General features: G+C 40.5%; 3 protein-coding genes across 4 annotated transcripts in view; 1 reads left to right on the top strand and 2 right to left on the bottom strand.

Moving 5' to 3' along the window:
• Positions 1 to 2,850, top strand: part of LOC117759338 (palmitoyltransferase ZDHHC23-like) — a 9,129-nt gene extending 6,279 nt beyond the window's left edge. The window contains 2 exon segments of the mRNA XM_034581406.1: positions 21 to 50; positions 2,827 to 2,850. Coding sequence (XP_034437297.1) covers positions 21 to 50; positions 2,827 to 2,850 — 54 coding nt within the window.
• On the bottom strand, positions 2,715 to 10,443 carry srgn (serglycin). The gene is made up of 4 exons (XM_034579142.1): positions 10,152 to 10,443; positions 8,157 to 8,298; positions 3,566 to 3,750; positions 2,715 to 3,473 (listed from the first exon to the last, which is right to left on the bottom strand). The coding sequence occupies exons 1-4, from the start codon at positions 10,426 to 10,428 to the stop codon at positions 3,367 to 3,369; spliced, it is 711 nt and encodes a 236-aa protein (XP_034435033.1). The 5' UTR covers positions 10,429 to 10,443; the 3' UTR covers positions 2,715 to 3,366.
• kifbp (kinesin family binding protein) lies at positions 10,298 to 24,007 on the bottom strand. Of its 2 annotated transcripts, XR_004613204.1 has the most exons (14): positions 23,483 to 23,956; positions 22,570 to 22,668; positions 22,217 to 22,296; positions 22,027 to 22,085; positions 21,647 to 21,771; positions 21,362 to 21,455; positions 20,600 to 20,712; positions 20,082 to 20,231; positions 19,691 to 19,765; positions 18,667 to 18,829; positions 18,331 to 18,505; positions 18,055 to 18,240; positions 16,923 to 17,380; positions 10,298 to 10,313 (listed from the first exon to the last, which is right to left on the bottom strand). XR_004613204.1 is itself a non-coding variant. In XM_034579141.1 (13 exons), exons 1-13 carry the CDS (start codon positions 23,954 to 23,956, stop codon positions 17,230 to 17,232), a joined length of 1,944 nt encoding a protein of 647 aa, XP_034435032.1. In that variant the 5' UTR covers positions 23,957 to 24,007; the 3' UTR covers positions 16,923 to 17,229. The 2 variants fall into 2 exon arrangements, 1 of the variants encoding a protein (XP_034435032.1); XM_034579141.1 differs by lacking the exon at positions 10,298 to 10,313 and having other exon boundaries at positions 23,483 to 24,007.

Here is a 24,007-nt window from a genome sequence, read left to right as displayed (position 1 = left end):
TGTTGTCTCTGTCTTTTCAGGAACTCACCTTTGAGACCGACTCGGACAAGGTGAAGGTCAAAAAGGAGAAGAAAGAGAAGAAGAAGCAGGAAAAGAAAGAGCAACTGGAGAGAGAGAAGGAGAAGAAGGAGAGCAAAGAACTGAAGAAGAGGGAGAAGAAGGAGAAGAAAGAGAAGAATAAGCAGGAAAAGAAAGAGCAATTGGAGAGAAAGAAGAAGGAGAAGAAGGAGAAGGAGGAGGGGAAAGGGAGAGTGAGTTGGAAGATATTCCCCTGCTGGAAATAAATGATTGTTTTATGTTGACTACTTTGTTTTCATAATCGTTGGAAGCAGTAATTGAAATGCAATGAATCGCCCGTCCCTTTTAACAGCTGGGGCCAAAGCCAAGGACGACTCAACTGATCAACTGAAACAGCCTACTTTAATCTATTAAAACTATTACATTCAAAATAGAGGGGTAAAAGTAACTAAAAAGTAACTAAAAAGTACGAAAGTAACTAAAAAGTAACTAAAAGTACGAAAGTAAGTAAAAGTACGAAAGTAACGAAAAGTAACGAAAGTAACGAAAAGGAACGAAAGTAACGAAAAGTAACTAAAAGTACGAAAGTAACGAAAAGTAACTAAAAGTAACAAAGTAACGAAAAGTAACGAAAAGTTACAAAGTAACTAAAAGTAACGAAAAGTAACTAAAAGTATGAAAGTAACGAAAAGTAACTAAAAGTAACAAAGTAACGAAAAGTAACGAAAAGTTACAAAGTAACTAAAAGTAACGACAAGTAACGAAAAGTAACTAACAGTAACGAAAAGTAACGTAACGTAGGTGGCGCTATGACCCTGAACTAATATTAATATATGGATGTGTTCAGATCAGGATTGTGATCATAGGTCAGTAGTTCGGAGCCGGTTGGATAATGCAGAGTGGATTTACAAAGTACTTCCTGTTTCATGGCGAATCAGTAGGTGGCGCTATGACACTGAGGAAATATTGACACATAGAGCTGTTCAGGCTTGGTCTCTGATCATGAGACATCAGTTTGGCGGTGATAGGACAATGCACACTGGACTTATGACAACATCGTCTCCTTTGGCGAAGGATGAACCTTCGCCGCACCTCAATGTTTACACGGTTTGAGTAAATGTCACAATTCTGACCATGATCCAATGACTTGACTGAGCTCTTTTGTATATTGTAAAGCAGCCAGGAGCAGTTCATCAAAGTAAAAACATGTCACTTCCTGTAGCCAGCAGGTGGCGCTGTGATTTTAAGTCAAGATTTCTGTGTAGATGTCATCAGGCTGGGACTCTTGTCTTACATGTCTAGTTTGGAACTCGATTGGAACAAATATGTCAGAGATACAGAACCTCATGTTTTGATGGCGTGTAATCAAACTTTGACGCCACGCCACGATCACACCGTGTGACGAAAAATCGATCTTTGAGTTAGTTTTTATCTCCATCTTGTTTAAATGACACTCATCTCAATATGAAGTTGATCTGATGAAAGCCCTGGGACAAGTACATCAAAGTAAAAATGTGGAAAATGGCCAATATGGCCACTAAAGTCAAAATGGCGGGCTTCCTGTTGCTTTTTTCCAATTGCACCTCTGACCATTTTTGTTTGTCATGATACACCTGGGCTACGATTTTTGTGAAGATCGGTGAAAGCTAACTGAGGGGCTTTTCCTTAGATGGCGCTGTTGAGCCATTTTTCCACGCCCATTTCAAATTACTCCAGCATACAATTACTTTTTGGGGTTTTGAATTCCCTGCAAACTTTGGTAACAATTTGAGCGTCTAGGCCCTGAAAACCCCCCAAAAGGGAAATACAAATCCTTCGAAATACAATAGGGCCTCCCACCGGAGGTGCTCGGGCCCTAACTAGGCCCACTGATATTTATATTCAACATTTAGATTTGATATTTCCATTTCGATTTTACAATTGGATTTGAATTTATCATTTAGATTTAACATTTAAACGTAGATTTTACATTTGGGTTTAACATTTAGTTTTGAATTTAATATTTTATTCACCATTGACATTATCTTTTATAGTTTTATGAACATTTTTAAATATTACAAAGTCCCCAAATATTTATGTAAATCTGGTCAAAATTACTTTCAAAATACCAACCACTTTTTAAAAACCTAAATATGGTGACATGTTGCTGTTATTCCTGGTATTTACTGACCAGTACATATTTATATTAACAATTACGATATAATCCTATTTGTGATTAGCTAATTTTGGAATAAGATGGGCCTGCCAACATATCAGTCAGGTTTGCCATTTGGTCATTTTAGTATTAGTATTTTAGTCATGTCTCCGCCAAGGCCCAACAGTCCCCTTAAATTCAATCAAGCTGCCACAAATTGCACACGCTCATATCAGTTCTCTAAATATGTCTTTTGATCAAGGTCCATTAATTATTCACTGGGAAAACTGTGGGAAAATGTTGAAAAGGGCCCTGTCTCACAATGGTGAAGAAAGTTTTATCAGCAATATATCACAATTTATACACAAGTATATGATTAAACACAGATTGATAAAGTCAAAATACTTTGAATTTGAGCCACTTTTTTTCTATGAAGAGACAACAGGACATACAGTATCCAAACACATTCTCTCATGTTGATAGGAGGAGCATCGTCTCATTAAATCCTTGTTTAACAGCTGATAACTGAGTTAGGATACAATAGACTGAAAACAGTACAGAATAGAGTTGTTGTAAATCCTTTATTAATAGAAGAATTTCAAATGCATATCAGACAACACAGAGCGTGTTGGAATGCATACATGTGCATAATACATATTTTGAATATGTTCCAGGTCACAGTGGTTAAGATTGCGTAAATTCATCCCTGAGGGGTTTGGGTTTGCACAATTATCTCGTTCAACTTTGCAGACCAGGAGTTCCCAGGAAAAGCTACAAAACAGGTAAGTGTCACAACATTTGACACAAATGGGATGAAATAATATAAATAGTTCTTTTAACCATATTTGCATAGACTAAAGTCGTCGACTAAGGTGCCATCTTATTGCACTGGTATTACAATTGTTTGATATCATATTTAAAAATGTATATTAAAAAGCAATTTCCAACTTACACATCTTTCACAAGAAAGCACAAACATTGGCCACTGACAATAGATGGCAGATACATTGCTGAGGAGAATAATTACCATCAACAGTACTGAGAATGAAAAGAGATCATCAGTCTAAATCAGCCTCTGAGCAACAGAGGCTGAGTTTCTCCACCACCAGGTGGCGATGCAATATTCACTTTGGGATTTGAATGGATAAGATGGAAATGAAATAGACACTATCCTTGTGTTTATGTGTGTGCCTGTGAGAGGGTGGGTGTCCAGCCTACAGCTGCAGAAGGTGGTCGTCTCTCAGCTCCTGCTCTGCTGGTTTTGCTCCACCAACCACAGACCTGCTGGGCCCCAACCATCTCATGCCCCTCTTATCTCCACCTGCAAACAGCCACATAAGGACAGATCAGACATCGGGAAGCAGAAAACATGGAGACCTGGAGATGGGGGAGGAAGTAGAAAACCAACATTACCTTTGTAAAGGTCCATGTCGCTCCCGGACTCTCCAGAGCCTGTCTCACTTTCAGCAGTCTCAAACGCCCGGTCAGCTATGAACGGCCACTCAGATGCAGAGCCTTCATAACCTGCAGAACCTTCTTCAGGCTGAGGTGACTGCCCACTGATCACTGGCAGTTCATACTCCACAGGGGCTGCCTCTCTGGAAAAAGAATGAAAGTCGAATATTGAGAAATGTTGATGGAGTTTAGTAGGTTGTAGATGTCAGTGTGACATGACTCGAACAGCATCGCTTCAGAAAAGAACAGAGATGACAAAATGACAGAAAACTGTCAACAACACATTGCAATTGTTGTATTTAAATTAGTGGACAGGTTTGTATTTCAGCTTTGAAGATGTTTTTTTAGAACATATAAAGTACTTGACTAGAATAGCACTTAGTAGAGTGAATACCTCTGCCAGGGCCCTAAAGCCCCTTTACGAAACCAAATTTAAATGAATTCATTTTTATTTGGATCTGCACCAAATTGCACCCACTCATAAACATGTCTGATTTTTTTCATCAAGATCCATGAATTATTCTCGGAGAAATCAACGAAAATGTTGAAAAACACCCAATCTCACAGTGTTGACTAAAGTGACAAAAAATACTGGATCTGCCCCGAATCTGGATCCGCACCAAAATGTAATGACCCGCACCACATCCTCTCACCTAGCTTCGTGGTAATCCGTCCAGTCGTTCATGCTTACAAACAAACCAACCAACCAACAAACCAAGGGGTGAAATTACAACCTCCTTAACTTCAGATCACAAATTACATCTGAAGTGTATTTATGAGCCATATGAGGTGGATGACAGAGGTATTTACTCTGTCATCTGCGAACCAAACAATTTACTGAATGCTACTAAACTAAATTCAATGACATGGTGGTGTGAAGCTTATTATCATTTTAACATTACATAGCAAACAGGCCCAGAGGAAAATAGTCAAAGAAGAACACCAGTGTAAAGGCTGTTTGGAGAGAGTGAGTGAATGAACCTGGAAATAACTTTGAAAATGAAAGTTGTTCTTATGGAATGTCTGTTTTGTTACTCGGCCTCTTATCTGGCCTCCTGCATCATTCTGAGCTTGTTTAAAAACATCAGCAGCAGCAGCCCTCCTCCCTTTTTGCAGCTCGCCTTCGACAGGAAGCAGGAGGGAAGTGTTGAGAGGAAGTGGGCTGTGACGCCTGGTGGTCCGCTGCTTCTGGTCTATTGTTTTGTGTTTGTAGTTATGTGTCACACAGGTCTGATACTCGTGTAAGAGGGGAACATGTAGCTGAGGGATTCAACTGGAAACCACAATTACTACAACCCCTTAAAAGGAGAGTCTGTCTAGAAAGCTAAATATTATGAATGACTCGTAATTGATGGTCTTTAACAGCAGGAGAGACCAGGCTTCTACTTTCATATTAGAACAATCAGCAGTCGCACATCAGGAGGATTGAGAGCTGCGGTTATGTTGAAATGTTCTTGATGAACCAACAAACATGTTAAAAGTGAAACACAGTGGTAACAGGAGGGTCACAGTTTGGAAGGTCTCATCAGGAAGAAGGAGAGAAAAGACCCACGCTATAGATATGGAGGATCATGGGTGCAAAGAGCCTTCAAACCAGTGACATCATCCTCCTAATAATGTCTTTATTGTTATTTCCTTATACCTCTACCTGCTCCTCGACCTCCTTATCTGAATTTGAAGAAAACCTAAAAACTCACAAGAGTAGTAAATAAAATTCTCTCCTTCTTTGGACTAACAGCTTCAACATGAGTCGAGTAACTGTAAAAAACATGAACGCAGCAACACCCAACACTGTGTTAAACCCCACCCTCAAATGTGTTATTGTGACTGTCCACTGTGCTGGGGGATGACGTTTGACACTTTACATCCATTTGCTGAAGGGAGAGAGTTTCTCTGTCTTCACCTTAAACAAGCTCAAGACGTGTGTCATGTGGCAGCACCACTGAGACTGGACTGTACAATAAAGTAGAAGAATCTCGATATTAAAATTTTGAAATATTTTTTTGGCATACTCAAAGGAGCGTGGTCTTAGATGAGGATAAAGGTGTAAACTTGAATTCAAGTTTTTTAAGTAGTATTGTGGTGTAATTGCAGTTGTCAACTTTTTGTGAGAAAACCATATTTGTAATTTAGTATTTTTATGTGGACTAAAACACGGCCTTGGTAAAGGTGTGCGCTCTACTAACTGCCATTACACATGTGGAGAGTATATAATGGTAGAGGTCCTTAGACCCACTCGAATCACACTGTGTGATTTCAACATCTAACATGAACTGAGGTTGTGTAAAATATGATTTTCTCTTTACTGAAATAACCCAGAGTCATTAACCTTCATTAAATGTGCGATAAGAGGAACTATAAAAGAGGAAACTGAGGGCTAAGAGTAAGACTGTGATACAGACTTTGTCAGCAGACACATGTGAACATCTTTTACACATACCATATGTGCCACACACACACACACACACGCACACACACACACACACACACACACACACACACACACACACACACACACACACACACACACACACACACACACACACACACACACACACACACACACACACACACACATATGCATTTCTTTACTGGCTCATTAAGTCCAGCAGGTCTCTCTTTTGAAGGTTTCGAGTTAAACTAAATGGAAAAATATGGACTGAGAGTCTGAATTCCTCTTGGGTTCAAACTATATTTCCTTTCCTTCTCAGCTCTGGCCTCTAGGTGGAGCTGGTCATGGGCAAACACAAAAAGACATTGAAGAAACATACGATACTTAACCATTTAAGGCAGAGACATGAAAGTATGTACATGTCCTGAAAAAATGATAATGGTGAATTAATTATGAGTAACAATTTGTGACAATCCACTAATGTTGACAGATGCATAGCACTGAAGAAGAAAGGAGCTCAGTCAAATGCAATCTATTTTTTTCTGCAACAAATACACGTTAGTGTTCACGTTTTGAATGTAACTCACAGATAGGTGAGTCCACAGCAGATAGCAATAGAAGAAATTATCCATGCACTGCTAAGCTGATGAATACATGGTATCTGCTTTGTATTCAACAAGTACCCTGAACTGAATATACTCCCTCTTTATTTGTGTTTTTACTTCACAGAGCTCAAGTATGCTTCCAGAAACCCCTCCGAGATAACCAGTCCTTATCACAAACACACACACACACACAAACTCACACACACACACACACACACACACACACACACACACACACACACACACACACACACACTAGCATTATGAGGAAATGGATGTGTGTTAATATGTTGATATTCATGAACAAATGTAACTGTTCATTTTAGTCTTGCTATTTACTGTTTGTTTTCACACATTTTCAGGACATTCATATAGAAATACATGCAGGAGTCTGCTTTAAATGATCTAGATTAATCTTAAATGACTACATAATAAAACTACAATATCACTCAGTAGAGTGCATACCGCCGCCAAGGCCATGCAGTCCCCTTATGAAACCACACTTAAATTCACTAGATCCACATTTTTATTTGGATCTGCACCAAATCCCTGTCCCTGTCTGATTTCTCACCAAGATCCATTAATTATTCTCTGAGAAAACAGTGAAAAGGTCAACAAGGGCCTCATAGTGTTAAGGAAAATCCTGGATCTGCACCAGAATGTAATGGGTTCCTTCCTGACCCATACCACATCCCTCCACCAAGTTTAATGGCAATCTTTTCTGTTGTTTTTGTGTAACGTTGCGTACAAACAAACAAACCAACCGGCAGACAATCAGGGTGAGGACATAAACTCCTTAGTGGAGATTAAAATCTGAGTATTTTCCGTTTTTAGCATATGACACTTTTAATTTCTTACTACATCTTTTCATGAGATGCAAATAGGCTATACAGAAATCGACCTTAAATAACCTGGATTAGGTTTAAATAAGTACATAATAAAACCATCACGATAAAACTGAAACAATCTGGATAATATCGTTAGTTTGTCATTGTCATTCAAAACTACAGGGAAATTAAACACAACTGTCCACAGAGCAACTCCTTCTGCTTTAAACTTCATAAACTTCTACGTCTGGGCTCTGGACGAATGCAAGCCCGACCATGAACTCCTCAGGTCTTTGTTGTTCCAGCTCTAACCTCCCTGCTCTCTCTGCTGTCCACTCTGTCTCTCTCCCTCCACGTCGTCCTCTATTTTGGCTTTTCTTGGCCACCTACCTCACACTTACACACCCTCTCAAACACACAACACACGGAAAATACACACAGACGTACATCCAGATAGATAGTGTGTCGCTCGAGTTGTGTTAACCAGAGTAAGCGATCCAAAGCGGAATCAGCATTTCTATATTTAAAGTCTGCATTTATCTGACAGCAGTAGAGCAGAGAGGGTTGTTTTGGTTTTTTCGCAGACTCATTTCAACATAGGAGCGAACTCCCTGCTACCAAGAAGCTCTCACCTTTCCCTGAGCAATTCACTGAGCAAATAAGACCCCCCACATCCCCAGCTTGCTAAGTCTTTTAAGAGATGCACACAACACATGAATACTCACAGGTACTGTGCGGCTGCAGGGGACAGTTTGTCCGGCAGGCCTGCCCTCCATGGCCTCACTGGAGTCTGTTGGGTCACACAGTTTGCCTGGTTGCCATCAGGGTTACATTTCAAAAACTTATAGACGTAGCTCCTCGGTGCTCCTATAGAGAGAGAGAGAGAGAGATAGAAAAGTCAATGATCGTTAATTTATGCTTCTTCTTTTTTTTTCTCACTGCAGTCAGAGTGCTCTTGGGCCACATCCTGATCCTCATCTGGATCAGTTCAGCAACCTTTAGGGTTTACTAGTTCCGTGTTCGGGGTGTTTCTGGAGATTACCACATTATTCGGCAACATTGTGGTCTGATGGGCTCATGAGCAGTTTATTCTGTTTGAATAGGAAGTAACGCTTTTTTTCTCAACACATCACTGCAAGCTGATCGTAGAGATACTATGTAGCTTAAGTATTCCGAGTTATTTTCCACTAGCCTCCTGTGAAACTAGCTGACAGCAGTGTTTTGTTGCTACAACAAGCAAGATAATGTTATCGCTTTAGCCGCTGTTTTGTGTAACATAAAAGTTCACTTTAAAACATTAAGGAATAAAGTTTTTATGGCTCGTGGAAAATCTTTTACACAAATTAAGCATTTTTAAATGTGGTAAAAGTGGGTGTGTGACATTTCTACTTGACAAAGTTAATCTATGACTTTCTGTGATGGAGGCTATTCATCAAAAACAGTAGGACTAGGGCTGCTCTAAAAAATAATAACAATAATATCAAAATATAATTTTCATCAAGAGCAATACAACAAAAATTAAATGTATATCTGTAGAGTTCCCATGTATCATGTAAGCACAGTGAGGATATCACATCATTGATCCTCCTCAGATTTGTAAAATGTTTTGCTGTTTATCATTGTGTTTGTCATTCTCTGCTCATAAAGAAGAGTTTAAAACCACAGCCTTCACTCAGGAGTTAATACCAGTCTTTAAACCAAATGATACTGTGACATTTATCATGATAATTATCAATATTGACAGATGTGAAAAATGTTATGTTGATATCATTTTTGTCCATTTCGCCCGGACCTAATTTGGCCTAATATGGACTGATGGTAATGTTAAGATGTCCTGTGCCCTTAGGCATCAAGCTTTCAGGTGTGCATTGCTATTTGACAAGTCGCCTGATCCAATTTGACGAAGAGGAAAGAGGAAAATAACACATCTGTCTTTTGTCATGTCTTTAAAGAGAGATATGAAACTGCTTTAGTCTAAACATGACAGTCTATAAAGCTTTTCTGTTCTCGACTAAAATGACATCCGCCACATGAGAAGTAAAGCAGTAAAAATGAACGGTAATAACAGGATGGTGTTTAATCATTCAACATTTTTAGGCCTAATAAAGTAAAACTACGTCACAAAGTGGCCTTGTCCCTTTTAATCACAGGAATTCCCCACAGCATTTCCATCCTCTATTAAAAAAAACACACTGAGCTATTTGTGTCATGATGACCGTCCAAAAAAAACCCCCTTTACATGTAAAACAAGCAATATCGAAACTTCACCCGGAAACTGAAAGGCCTTTGCTCTTTTGATAAAAAAAGAAGTGAAGCAGAAAGTTCTAGAGCATCAGATCTCATCACAGCAACATGATAAGTGAGCTGAGTGATTTCAGATGTCACGTAGGTGGAGATATTTGCTGTAGATAGATGTTTAGATACATATCATCCAGCTGACGTCCACAGATGAGGAGTGGGAGTCAGTTGCTGTGAGTAATCCCGTTGTGCTGACACAGGCAGTCAAATACCGGAGGAGAGGAACTACCCCTCATTTGACTTGTCAGTCAGAAAGGCACTGATGGAGCCTGAAGGTTGCGGCTCTGCTATTGTTAAGTGTTGGAATGTAGTTCACACATTGACTGGACTTGTTTCCTCTGCAGCTGCTCGAAATAAGAACAAGTCCACTGCCCCTCTTATGCTGTAGAACCCAATCTAATGATAATGGATCGCAGACTTACCTTCCCCGTTGTGTAAGGCGAGGCAGGAGACAATCAGGAGCAGAAGCACTTTCATCCTCAGGAACTTTCTTTTCAACGCAACAAGAGGGAACTGTAATGAAAACGGCTGGTGGATGCGAAGCGTGTTAACGTGTTGAAGGACAAAGTGTCTCTGAAGTCTGACTCCCCCCTGACAGACAGAGCTCAGCCCTCTCTGTGCGTCATGGTTTCCTCCAGTCGTCTTCTTCTTCTGGGGCGCGCAGGCTCCACATCCTCCCCGAGTGGAAACTTTCTGCATTAACCGCCTCCGAGTATCAGTGATCAGGTCTGAGTTTGCGTAACAGCGCCTTCACTGTGGCTGAGGAAATACCAGCAGCCAACTCTCAGCCAACTCTCCCTCTGTGTTTCTGCTGGAGACTTAATTAGCTGCGCGCATTTTTTATATTGACAGATAAGAAACAGCTTAGATTCTGGTGCGTGCGTGTGTGCGTGTGTGCGCGCGTGTGTGTGTGTGTGTGTGTCTCTGTGTGTGTTACGTTACCTCTTTCAGACCTTTTCCATTATAAACTGTGGTGGTCCTGGAGTACCGAGACGAATAACAACAACAAATTAGTATTATAATAATAATAATAATAATAATAATAATAATAATAATAATAATAATAATATATGTTGCTTCTATCATTAATAACATCTTTACACTCTTATTGTTTTCATTATAACTAGTCAGAGCTAAAAACCTGATGCACAAGTGTTCCTGGTCTCTCTCTCCTCTCTCTCCCCCTCTCTTCCCCCTCACCCCTATCTCTCTCTCTCTCTTCTCTCCCCTCTTTTCCACCCATCTCTCCGCTCCTCCCCATTTTTCCCCTGCTCACCCCAACCGGTCGAGGCAGATGGTCACCCACATTGAGTCTGGTTCTGCCAGAGGTTTCTTCCAGAGTTTATTCTCTCCACAGTCACCAAAGTGTTTGTTGGGTGTCTCTATACATTTTAAGGTCTTGACCTTCTATGTAAAGTGCCTTGAGAGAATGTATATTTAGATTTGGCGCTGTACAAATAAAATTGAATTGAATTGAATTACAAAACACAAAGACGAAACACAACAGCAAATAAAAAACACAACACTGGATTACAAAACGGCCAATCACAAAACATAGTGGCAAATAAGAAAACACAACAAATCACCAAAGACAACAGTAAAAGATGGAGTGCAGCCTTGTCAATAGTAGCTACCTAGGTTTTCCACTAGAAGATAATGCTGTTGTGTTTTGCGTTTCAGGGCCACTGTAATAAACACTATAGGTTCAAAAAGCCAAGTTCTGAAAGGGCATTTTTGTGCTGGTTCGGTTATAGGGTGAAGTGGGGATAAGGTTTTGGTGTGTGTGTGTGTGTGTGTGTGTGTGTGTGTGTGTGTGTGTGTGTGTGTGTGTGTGTGTGTGTGTGTGTGTGTGTGTGTTTCTTGCTGCTTCAGATCATCATCATATCATTTCAGACTCGTTGAGGAGAAGCAGTTATTATGTGGGAGTGTAGTGAATCCTGTCCTCACAGTCACTGCAGGTCCCACACTCCCCAAACTTCACAGCAGCAGCAGCAGCAGCCTCATCTGTGTAACTCATCACTCCTGATTCCACTCACTCTACAGCTTGTCCACGTTTGAGTGTGTATCAGTGTGTGCAAGATCTTCTACATGAGTGCATGTGTATGTGTGTCTGTCTTTCATTGTGTGTACGCCCTGTCTTACAAGTGTGTCCACATGTCTCTTGCAGGTTTATAACTTTTGTTTGAAGGTAGTTTACTGTAATCAAGTACATTTATTCAAAGTATGTTGTTAACTTGCATTAGCTCAATGAGATTATAAAGAGAAACACTGTACCGTTACCAGATACTCTCATTTTACATTCATGGCCATCTTATAAGATATAATGTATCTTGTTGAACTGACTTCTCAAACTGGGGTGACTGTGGCTCGGAGGGTAGAGCGGTTCAATCCCAGTCTTCTCCATTGTGCATGCTGCAGTGTCCTTGGCCAAGACGCTGAACTTCACAAATGTACTGTAAAGCGCTCTGAGAGGTCACCAAGGCTAGAAAAGTTCTGTATAAATACAGACCGTATTGATATTATTTATTTCTGTAATATTTAGATATTGAATATAACACTCTGAATAGAGTCACACTGCCATTTATTTTTGTTACATTATGTTGCTTAAACATATGGACTTTTACTGAAGTTCATTTTTGAAGTCACAACTTACATATATTTATACGCTGTGGTATTTTTTGAGTTTACTATCAAAAATATTCCCTCCACCTCTGTTTTTTTTTGTATATCAGTATGTGTGTTTTTTTCTGCAGTGTAAGACGGTGCTGGTAAACACAAGTGCTGACATCAGGTCTGTCCTGGAGCCTCGGGCAGGTGAGTCATGTTTACACGTTAAGATGCTTTGACAATGACTCAGATGTGAGTCAGGAGGCTCCGTGGCCCTATAGGAGCTGGCAGAGGAACACCGATGAGGAGAGGGTGGTGCATGTAGCAAGCATGTGATGTCATGTGCGTGTGATTTTAAGGAATTGATAATGAGGGAGGGACAGGCTATATGTTAAGATGGAGCTCAGTGTGTTGTTAGAGCTGTTAGGAACAGTTTCACACTTACCACTGGATCAGGACACTTACTAATGTGCATAGGAACAGAGTGCGCACACACACACACACACACACACACACACACAGATCAGAGCATTATGAATCAAAAAGATTTCAAGGGAATATTCTCTTGTCACTATTGCATTAACCATGAGTTGAGGCATGCAGCTGTACGGCAAGTCACAGGGATCTTTAGGTCTTTAGTGTCACCAAAAAATGAATAGACAACAAAAAATGTGGCAAAGCTTAACTTTGACATCTCTTGACCCTCAGATTTATTTTAATGACTCCCTCAGTGGTGTCATCACTTAAAAATAAATACAAGGATACATATATGTAATGTAATGTATATTCTTTAACTGCTTCTTCCTACCCGATTGAGATGATCCCTTAAATAGTGAATGAAGTATTCAGGGTTTTTGTCAAGCTAGATCATAACAATTTACTTAGTACAGCATTATACTCATCTTGCTCTTTTTACTCACACAGTGTTGAGGAATTCTGTGAAAACAACGTGCTTTTGATTTCCCTGATTTTGTATTGACGCACCTCTTTTGCGCAAACATGTGAATTCTATGTAGCGGTTGCGTTTCATCACTTTCATCTGTCAGTAGGGATAAGAGGAACTCAGCTGATAACGTCTAAGCTTTATTTTACTTTGAACAAAAAGAGCTGCAGCCACACATGAGACCGCATCACACCTGTAACAAACTGTGGTTTATGAAACTAGTAATTCCTCTGCGGGCAGAAGACTGGCTTCCACACTTTGATCGTGTTCTTCTTACTCCTCTTCTGTTTGTGTGCGTGTGACTGTGTGAGAGAGAGAGAGAGACAGAGAGAATCAGTTTGTTTCAGCTGACGATGCTGCAAAGGAAGTGGTAACATCAGCTGCTATCATTTCCTTCAGGAAATGACACATTAGCTTGCCCAATCTCGCCTACAAGCACGCACACACACACACGGTGACATGTTTATGACGTACACATGCCCACTTATATATATCACACATAGCATTTCTCCAGCTGTGTCTCCTCATGTCTTCTCCACAATCATCCATACAGTACTGTGTTTACCTGCAGCAGCAGCCAGTGTCTGCATCTATGAAAAGCCACCTTTTATAGGTTTCCATTCCCACACTTGTCACATATTGTGGGTTTCAAGTCTATTGTCTGAGTAACCAGAGTTTATGGCTGTGGAGACAGCACTATACAGTAAACAAACACACACACAGTCGTTAACATATATGCAAACACAAAAGGCAAAGTGAGGCTTAAGAACTCAAGACAGTGTAGCAGTGACTAATAATTACAATAAACTCATGTCATCAGACCTAAAAGATACAACGTGAATGTAAGACTAGATGTATGTGGGCAGCTAGGTAATCTGTTCATCTCACAAACTGTCTCACATTATTATTAAATGTATATTTAATTATTCATTTGTCATAATCTGTACTGACTAATCCCAACCGACCAGTATGTGAGGCCTGTGTGTTGGACAGTTCTGTCTGCAGGACGGGGCTCCACAGGGACGTCTCTGGCTCCGTTCCTCTTCACCCTCTATACTGCAGACTTCTTCTTCAACAACTCACCCACCTGTCACCTGCAGAAGTTCTATAAAGACTCTGTGATCGTCGGCCTCATCACAGGCGAAGACAACAGTGAATACAGAGAACTGACACAGGACTTTGTGGACTGGTGCTGGCTGAACAACCTCCAGATCAACTCGTGGTAGCCTTCAGTTGTCATTAAAACTCCAAAGGTGTTTAGTCTGTCCAGTTTGGGCAACTGTAAAAAAAAACTCCTGATGTATATATAAAGTATTTAAATATAAAGGGCCCATTCTAGGGTAAAGAAAACAACAATTCAGACAATTTTATTGATTACACACTAGAGTAAACATCAATAGGATTATTTTATATTCAATTTCTGCCAATCGATCCCTTTCACCTAAATCTTACACACTGAACCTTTAATACTTTGGATATATTCAAGTATTTACTTACTTTTACTCATATAGAGGTAAGGTTAATGTGGTACTTTTACTCTAGTACATTTTTATTTATTTGTACTTTTACTTAAGCAAAATGTTTGAGTACTTCTGCACCACTGGTTGTTAAACACAATTATAAAGCTGTAACATGATACTGGCAGCACATAAGAATGTTAGGTTTCATTTCTACTCATTTAGAAACATGCTTTAACCATTTGAGGTGAAGCAAGTTTCCTCACAGTGATGAAGGCTGTGAACTGTCATTTATGTGATTAGTAAAATTTGTGTTTCATGTCAAAATGGCTGCTGTGAAAAAAGGTCTATTCTCTGCTTTGTTTTTGCATCATAATTGTTATTATGGGCTACTTTGACTCTCCATAGTGTGTGTGCATGGGTAAGAAAGAGATCTAGTCCTGATGACCGCTAAAAGGTTTGTCTTTCACACACATTCAATCATCACACATGAATCACAATCGCAATTTGGGCTACAAAATCGGAACAATCCAAGGAAGTGGAATGGGGGAGACGGATATCAAACTGCCGACCTTCTGGTCAGTGGGCGACCCGCTCTGTCTCCTGAGCCACAGCCGACCCCATGTTCACTATCCAAATGCTTTAGGAAAAGGTGATTTTCAGGTTTAGGTTTGGAACAGATTTGTCGAGCTACTAAATGTATTCACTTTCTTTACAAGATTAAGATGTGAACATACTGTTGTGTCTGCATTGTACAAATAAGTGTGTACAGGTTTGTGTGTACTGTACGACTTTACAAGATTTGTGTGGAAAAGAAATGTAATGTAATGATAAAATGACTAGGAATCGGTCTGTGTGTGTGAGTGTGTGTATTCCGTGTAAGGGCAGGATTTCCAGTAACCTTACTCAACCCAATTGTGATTCAGTTTTCTCATAAGTTTCTAGTGTCTATGTGCTGAGCAGGTTTGTCAGTTGTTGTTACACGTTTGGACAAGGTTAATGGGACCATAAATTAAAGCAGGAATTGCAGGTTTTGATGCACTGAAATAGTCTTTGCATTGTGTAAGAAGGCCACAAATAGTGTGTGTGTATGTAGTGGGGTATTTGATAAGTTTTGTAGCTGTGGGTGAATCTGTGGCTACATGTCCTGTGGCTACAAGCGCGGAAGAGGGCAAAGAGACCTGACCTCATGATTAGCGAGAAACTGCATCAGCACACACATGTGACTTGTGTTGCAAACGTTTCCCGTAATGGAACAGACATTCAGGTTTCTTTTCTCTCTGGTAGGTGAAATGTGCACTTTTAACTCATCAGCACAGTGTGATGTGAACATTAAGGACAAAACTACAGAAGAAAAAAAAGATATTCTGTAACTTTTATAGATTATACACCTTCAAATAGTCACAGTCAGTTTTCAATGGACAACATTTTACACATTTCTCTGCATTAAGCAGTTCAACAATGTGGAAAAACAACTTCTCAAACTAAACTGAGATAAATTTAGCCTTCTACTCGCAGACTCAGAGTCTTTCAATTCAAAGTGGTGTTTCTCTTATGTGGAAATACAACAGATGAGAAGCCGAGGATCTTTTTTACAGTTAGCTCCTCACTGCAGCACATTGACATAGCCCCCTGACTTAAAGGGATAGTTCACAGAAAACTTTAAATTCAATCATTATCTACTGCGTTCACATGTGGATCACAGAGGACATTTAGGCTAAAAACACTCGGATTTGAATGTCGGGGCTTACGGACACTTGGATGACACCACAGGAGCAGTATGGAGGCATGTTATGTTTTAATTTCTGTTGTTTTATAAAGTTTGAAGAAGTGGTCCCCAGTTACTTCAATTGTATTGGATTTGGCTGCAACGCTGTTTACCCCCGAGACTCAAAAAGTGTTTTCTGGACTCAAACACTTCACCCACCCCTCCATCTGCATAGTGGTGAGTGGATGAGTGAATTCTCTTTTTTGGTTGAACTATCCCTTTAAGTGTGTATTATTTCATTGGTTTAATATCATTACATACAGCGTTTAGTGTACACAGTGTGACTCCTCAGTGACAGGAATAAAATACACAGATTTGACTGGATGAAACCTACATCATGCAAATTATGATGTCTAATAAACCAACATCAGTTTGGTCAAGTCAATATAATGACGTCATGTCATTATATTGACTTGACCGAGTAAAAGCAGCCTGTCGGTCGTTCAAAGTGAATACCATCTCTACCGCTCACCAGCTTTTGTTATTAGTATGGCCACATTAACCAAGGTTACAGGCTGAATTAGTAGTAAAACTGACTACCTTTTATTACACAGAGGAAAGCACATATGTATAGAGTGTAATGCTCACTGGAAAAAAACCATAAGGAGATCACCAATACATATACAGGGAGCGAGACAGTGAGTCCATCTACCATCAAGTTACTGAAACTGTTGGAGAGTGTCTGATAGATTATAAAGGTGGTTAAATTTAGATTGATGGATTAATTAGTCAACCAACGAGTTGTTTGTTGCCATCCGGGCTTTGAGCCGGTTGATTTTGAGAGGGAGTAGACCAACCATCTCCTTACTCAGCTCCAGCTCCGTCTCCACAGTGGCTGCTGCCTCAGGGTGGGACTCACAATACTGCACCACGTACCTAGACAACAGGGGGAGGGGGAAAGTGATGATCAACACGTTACTCAAATAAACATGGCGGCTGGCTGCATTTAGACTGTTAGAGCACATCCTTGTATTCATCATCTCCGACAGAGAGGTTAGGTTTTCGGAGTGAGATAGCAGGATTACACAAAGTGGTGGTTTATTTTGAAGCGGATCCGGATCAGGGGGCGGATCCAGGATTTTTTTAACTTTCTTTAACTTTGTGAGACAAGGCTTCTCAAAAAAAATTGTGTTGAGATCTTTCTAAAAAAAAAACAATCAAGCATGTGTCAAGTGCCAATGTCTATGAACAGGTGACATTTTGTGCAGATCTTGATAATGATCCTGATTTTGCGAACAAAATATGTATTTTTTGCTGGGTGATCTTTATTCCTTTCGACTATATCAACAATGGATGGTCTGCATATATTTAATGTAAACAGTTTGCAGTGTCTGATCTCATTTCATGAATATGTGCCCTTCTAATTTTAACTAATTTCAACTTCCCTTTCTAGTCCACCAATTAGATCTGTCTTTTATTCAACTTTCCTCTTACTTCTGTATTAACCTATTTTATCAATCTATTACTCTCATCCTGTAGTTTAATAAATATGTAGCCCAGAAAGTTTTTTGTGTGTATCTACAAAATGTACGAAATATTTATACTCATACTTGTAGTTATCTAGAGATTTGTCGAGGTTTTCCAGCTGATCAGAGGGTGGAGAGCTGATGAGGCGGCCGTACAGTCGGGCTACTCTGAAGCGAGCCACCAGAGCTGGTCTGAGCACCTCCTCCTCCAGGTGCTCCGGAACTTTCCCTTCCGGAGAACATAGAGAGTCTAGGAACATCTGGAAGTACCTGGAGAGGAGAAGATAACAAATAAGTCAGATTGAGTAACAGAGGTTTTTCAGACACTCATAGGTACAACAATCACACACATACACTCACTTTGCAGATGCAGAGCAGAGGTTGTTGAATTTCTTAACGGTGTGGCTATCTAGCGACTGTGTATCAGCTTGTCTGTTGGCCAGCATCAGCTTCAGGTCCATCATTTCACTGTAGATCTCTGCCAGCTCAAACATCAACTGCCTGCGGATCATTAGGTAGTACCGGGCATTTAAGTCTACAGAAAAACAGTAGGGGACAGAGAAAGACAGAATGTGTCAACTCACGTATATCGTTATTCTTATTCAATCTTTTTTTCAACTGAATTCCATCTTGTGTGAGTTTTCAAAAGGACCAAACAAACAAAGTTGAGACCGAAGGAAGAAATGAGCTCGGTACCATTACAGATGGTCTCCAACATATCAACTCTTCGTTTGTGCATTTTGCAGCGTCGCTCCAGATCCTCCTCAAAGAAAGCTAGGGCCCTGAATAGAGCGCTGTAGTCCTGCAAAATCTCTACGTGGTCCGTCACATATCCATCCATCACAAAGTAATCCTTGGCCTGCAAGAGACAATCAAAGATTTAAAAAGACAGTCACAAAGACAGATCAGTAAAAGACGAAGAGCCAATCCATTTCAGATTCACTATCGTTTATGACAGTTGAAAATTTGCTCTTTTTTTTTTTTTAAGTAAACTTGTGTGGATGAAGAAACAAAAAGTTTCTGAGGGGCAGCTCTGGCATGAAAACTATCCCTGTGAAATTCATAATTTGCGTAGAATTTCTGTCACAATACATTTGCTTCAATTGAGTCACATTTCTGTTTCTGTTTTTCTGTTGAGTAATCTGGTGGCGTCTGTCTACGCCCGCTGCCTCTGTCGCTGTGAATAACTTACTTCAATGTTGAATCTAATCAAATTAAAACATAATTAACATAATTTGACCAAGCAATAATATTTCATTTATCATCCCAGTGGTTTGCTTCTTGGGAAGAATGCTTGAGAGAATGTGCTTGAGAACAGTAAGGAACAGACGAGTGGATCAAGTGCAGTGCAATGGGCTTGACTTCAGCTTTGGTACATTCACACTCATGTGTTTACTTATTTCAATCCATTAATTATCTATCCAACTTTTAACATAACCCCAATTTGCATGTATTTGGACTGTAGGATGAAGTCAGAGGGCCCGGAGAAAACATGTAAAATCCACACACAGTCCCCAGGAACCTTGTTGCTGTGAGGCAACAGTGCCAACCACCACACCACTGTGCCACCCTCTGTCCACTACATCTCAATCTCAACGACCTTTACAGCTCTGCTATTGTGTATCCTCATTTTCACTAAATTCATGTTCACTTTTAAAGCTCATCTGCTGTACCTGACGGTGTGCGACAGTGTGTATCCGTGTGTGTGTGTTGAGTATACCTGTGTGACATAATTCTGTCCCACTAGAAATACAGCTCTGGCCTCAGTGAAGTCCAATGGGCACAAACAACAAACCTAGAAAACATAAAGGAGAACATTTGAGGTTATCAACTGTACTGAGTCATTAAAATATTTGTAGAATGGCGCCCTCTAGTGATGTACTCATCTTGGTTCGTCAGTTATTGCCACATACATGCTCAGTTAATTTGGTTTTTTATCCACCCACTGATACTAATACATCAAAATATTTGTTTACATAAACATGACATTCAACTTATGAGCCAGTGAAATAACACATTATCAATAAAGGAGTATAAAATATTCCTTAACAACAGTTTTAAGTTGACATTGCTCGCAGCAGTCTAATTATTATCTAACACAATATCCAGACCTTTTCTTCCAGGCTAGCGATGGAGTCGAAGGTGTCTTCAGAGCCAAACAGCAGGGCGTTCTTCCTGCCTTTCTCTTCCTCCTCCTCCTCTTGTTGTCTCGCTCTCTTCGACTCTTCTTGACGATCAGTATCCAGCTCTCCAATGTTGTCCTGGTGGAAAACATTTTATTTTAAATTATTGTGTACTTCTGAGCTCAAAGGCATGGGCAGCCATAAAGATAATTTACACAGGAAAAGATGCATAGCAAGGTTTGTTAATGTGATGATATTTAATCCTTTAACTTTAGCTAAAACTTAGGTGAACAATCTTTGGAACAAAATCCTTTTCCTTTGGGTTTTCTGCTGATAATGTTGATGTTTCTGTGGGTGCTGCTCTTTCTGTTCAGTCATTGTGGCTGTTGCTGTTTGTTCATAAGACTGGAGTGTAAGTCATGTGACCCGTGTCCAAGTCATGAGTTTAAAAATAGCTGCAGGCACACACACGTGTGCACACACACACAAGCACAATCATGCAGTACCTCAAGCAGCTTCTTAGCATCCTGCAGGAGGTTGAGGCAGTATTTGATCCAACATCTCGCAATATCTGCTCTCTTTTGTCTGAGCTGCTCCCTACACTCACTCTCTGTCTCACCTGTGTCAGAGAGTGAGAGACGTTAGGATGAGTCAGGAGAGAGAGGGAAGGAATGCTATATGTGTACAGTGGCCAGGAAAAGTAAGTGAGCCCTTTGAAATGACCTATTCATGTATAAATATGTCTTCAAATATGGTCTGATCTTCATTTAAGTTACACTTTTTTGAACAAACACAATAAACTTCAAACTACTACCACACAAATCATTGTTTTGTTCTTGTCCATGCTGAATGCAATCGGAAATTCACAGTGTAGGTTAGAAAAAGTATGTGAGACTAAAGACCTTAGCAAAAGCTTACGCGAGTCAGGAGTTAACAAACGTGGAGTCTGATCAATGGAACAAGATTGAAGTTGTGTGTTAGAGCAACTTCAACATCTAAAAACACTCAATCATTTGGAGGTTTCTTTTCACATGATGCATCTGCTGGTGTGGACTGTGCCTCACAGGGAAGAGAATTGTGGATTTTCATGAAGCTAGAAATTGTCACCATACAGATACTTGCTATTCAACAGTTAGAAAAACTGTCTTTAAACTGAGCTGAGCCAAAATGGCTTCAAAGGCTTTGCTCACAGTTGTGTTATCAGTCCTGAAAAACAACGATAAAATCTTATGTAAATATTTATATTAATTAAAAATGTCTATACTTACTTTCCTGTGCTGCAGCCTCAGAAGGAACCTCTCCTGCCAAACCTGCTACGACAGTAGCTGCTGAGAGGCAATGTCTGCCTTCCATGTAGTGGCCCTTAAAAAAATACACACACACACACACTGTAAAACTGAACCACAAAGAAACTGGAACTTTACCATGTAGTGGAATCTGTGACATTCAAATCAAACCAGTAGAACATTGTGGCTCATATCATGCAAATGTCTTTTATATTTTAGGATTTAAAGAAATAGTTTTTAATCTATAAAAATCCATCTCAGCCTTACCTTAATGATGTAATACTGTGATAGTGAGGCAGCGTTCAGGGCCCACTCTATCGGACTGAACTCATTTAACTTTAACTGTCTCTGCAGGGTGGTGTGACAGTAGGTGGCTGCCCGCTCATTTTGACCTGAAAAAGAAAACACGCAAGAGATTATAAGTATTTAAATAAATAAGGATGTGTATTAGCATAAAATCAGTCCACTTCATTTTATTCACATAGATAAATATGAAGCCATAATGCTTCATAAGCTCTTCAACAACCAGCGGATGCTCATGGAGATTCTGGAGTTTCTATATCATTTACAGATAGGTATATTTTACATGAGCAAAACAGTAAATACATACTGTTCCGTAAATATGACTCAAACTAAATCCTACTCACCAAGGTTTTTATAGACTTGAGCAAGGTAGTACATGGTATGAGTGTACGCCAACTCAAACCTGGTTGGTATAAGAGTAAAGATGGAGTGAAGGGAAAGAAGGGAAAGTAAAGTAACAACATGATTATAACTACAGGCAGGTAAGATCTGCGTGCACATGTCTCTATGTGGACACTGGAGGTTACAGTTTACCTCTTGGTTCTTTCCTGATGTGTCAGCAGGTTCTCCTCAGTAGTGAAGTACTCCGTCATGTCAGTGGGAGGACTGCCATCCTGAAAGACAAGAAAACACAACAAAGATCATTTGAATGCTGGTGTCAAGAGCAAGTAAAACACTCAGGACTAACACTTAAAGGCTGCATGCAAAATTGCTCCATTTTGGCTACCAAGAGCACATTTCATCTATAAAAAGTGCTGTGTAAGTAGCATGTACACAATGTTTACATCAAAAACACAACAACAACAGTCAGACACATGAATGATTTGACACTGGGGAGACCAATGTACAATGATTTATAAATCTGTCAGTCACTAGATCAACCTCACCTCCTTCATATATCGAAGGTAGATGGATTCTGCTGTTTCCAGGAATCCCTGAGCTGTCTCCGTCTCGTCCCAGCCGGCCCACAGGATGCCCAGCTGGTTCTGAGGACACAAACAAACAGCACATGTGATCAATATCATCTGATCAACTGATCCATTACTACTACTGGGATCTGGTTTTGAGAGGAATTTTCTACTAACAACGTGATGGCTTTACTGGGATTCATGTAGCTGTTCATATATATATATATATATATATATATATATATATATGTATATGACCCATAAGCTGGACTGTGTGCAAACGGGAAGAGGAGGTGCACGCTGCCTGTAGAAGTAGAAGAGGAAGCTGGTTGATCAGTAGCAGCATCTCAGTCATAATCAATTAGGGTTGTCAAAAGAATCCATCATCAGATACTACATACAAACAAGTGGTGTAGCAGAACAAACTTGGCGAAGCATCTTTAAGACCGACACCCAGGTCTTTATGACGAATTTTGAAAGGCCAGTAATGCTCCTGTTTCAACAACACTGAAGTATTGAACAGTTTTTTATGAACGTCAACAGTTTAACTATTAGCAATTAGCCGACAGCCACATTAGCCGTCTGTTAAGTTATGATTAAGCTAGCGGCTACGGCGACTAACGCCAGTGTGGGAGCTGAGCAGCTGAGCGTCTGTAACGGTCACAGACAATAGTTCATTTAACAGGACAACACAACTGTCTGTGTCTGAAGAGTCACCGACTGGAGCTGAGACAAGTCCACCAGCAACCGGACACAAACAGGGATGTTGATGTCATCGTCTGTATTGTTCTAATCTTCAAACATTTGTTATGCCTCTTCATTTTTTTAGTAAAAACATCTGCTGCTGGGCTCATGGACAGTTTGCTTTTATTCATGTTGAAGTGGACATTACCCGGACGTTGATAAACAGCGACACATTGTCGGACGACGCTCTGCATCTGTCCAGCAGCTTCAGGCTGTTCATCAGATGCTCCTGTCCGGCTGACAGCTCCTCCGTGTCGACGTGGTTGACGCCCAGGTAGTACTCCACCGCCCCGAGCTGAGCGGCCCGCAGCCCCGCCGGAGAGTCGCCGGAGAGTCCCCGCTGACCGACCCCATCCTCCCTCTGCCCGTCCACCGGCTGCTCCGCCGGCCGCTGCTCGCCGCCGCCGCCGCCCTCCTCCTCCTCCTCCGCCTGGTCCTCACCGTCACCGGCTTCGAAACACTTGAGCGCGGAGTAGATCTCTCGGAGCAGCTCCCTGGCCTTGTACTTGGAACGGAACGGGTCGTTCTCTGGGTCTTTTCGTGATTCCACATCCGTCAGGTTTTGGGCGTTGGTGAATCTGTCGCAGATCGCTCTCCACTCATCACTGCGCAGGGACGCCATGTTTCTCCTCTTCTTCCTCTGTGACGCTCAGCTGCGACTTGCTCGTTTCTG

This window comes from Hippoglossus hippoglossus, chromosome 3 (assembly GCF_009819705.1).
Source record: "Hippoglossus hippoglossus isolate fHipHip1 chromosome 3, fHipHip1.pri, whole genome shotgun sequence".
Classification (NCBI taxonomy): Eukaryota; Metazoa; Chordata; class Actinopteri; order Pleuronectiformes; family Pleuronectidae; genus Hippoglossus; species Hippoglossus hippoglossus.
Note: the sequence above shows the minus strand (reverse complement) of the source record. Positions and strands in the feature narration are given on the sequence as shown.

Bases quoted from the DNA above. Each gene is read 5' to 3' on its own strand.
- srgn (XM_034579142.1), bottom strand. From the start codon at position 10,428: ATGCAGAAAGTTTCCACTCGGGGAGGATGTGGAGCCTGCGCGCCCCAG. The intron at 8,299-10,151 runs GTAAGTCTGCGA...CTCTCTCTATAG, and splicing joins CGCCTTACACAACGGGGAAG to GAGCACCGAGGAGCTACGTC. The intron at 3,751-8,156 runs GTGAGTATTCAT...TTCTTTTTCCAG, and splicing joins CCTGCAGCCGCACAGTACCT to AGAGGCAGCCCCTGTGGAGT.
- kifbp (XM_034579141.1), bottom strand. From the start codon at position 23,956: ATGGCGTCCCTGCGCAGTGATGAGTGGAGAGCGATCTGCGACAGATTC. The intron at 22,086-22,216 runs GTAAACTGTAAC...TATACCAACCAG, and splicing joins CATCAGGAAAGAACCAAGAG to GTTTGAGTTGGCGTACACTC. The intron at 20,232-20,599 runs GTACTGCATGAT...GTTTTCCACCAG, and splicing joins ATGCTAAGAAGCTGCTTGAG to GACAACATTGGAGAGCTGGA.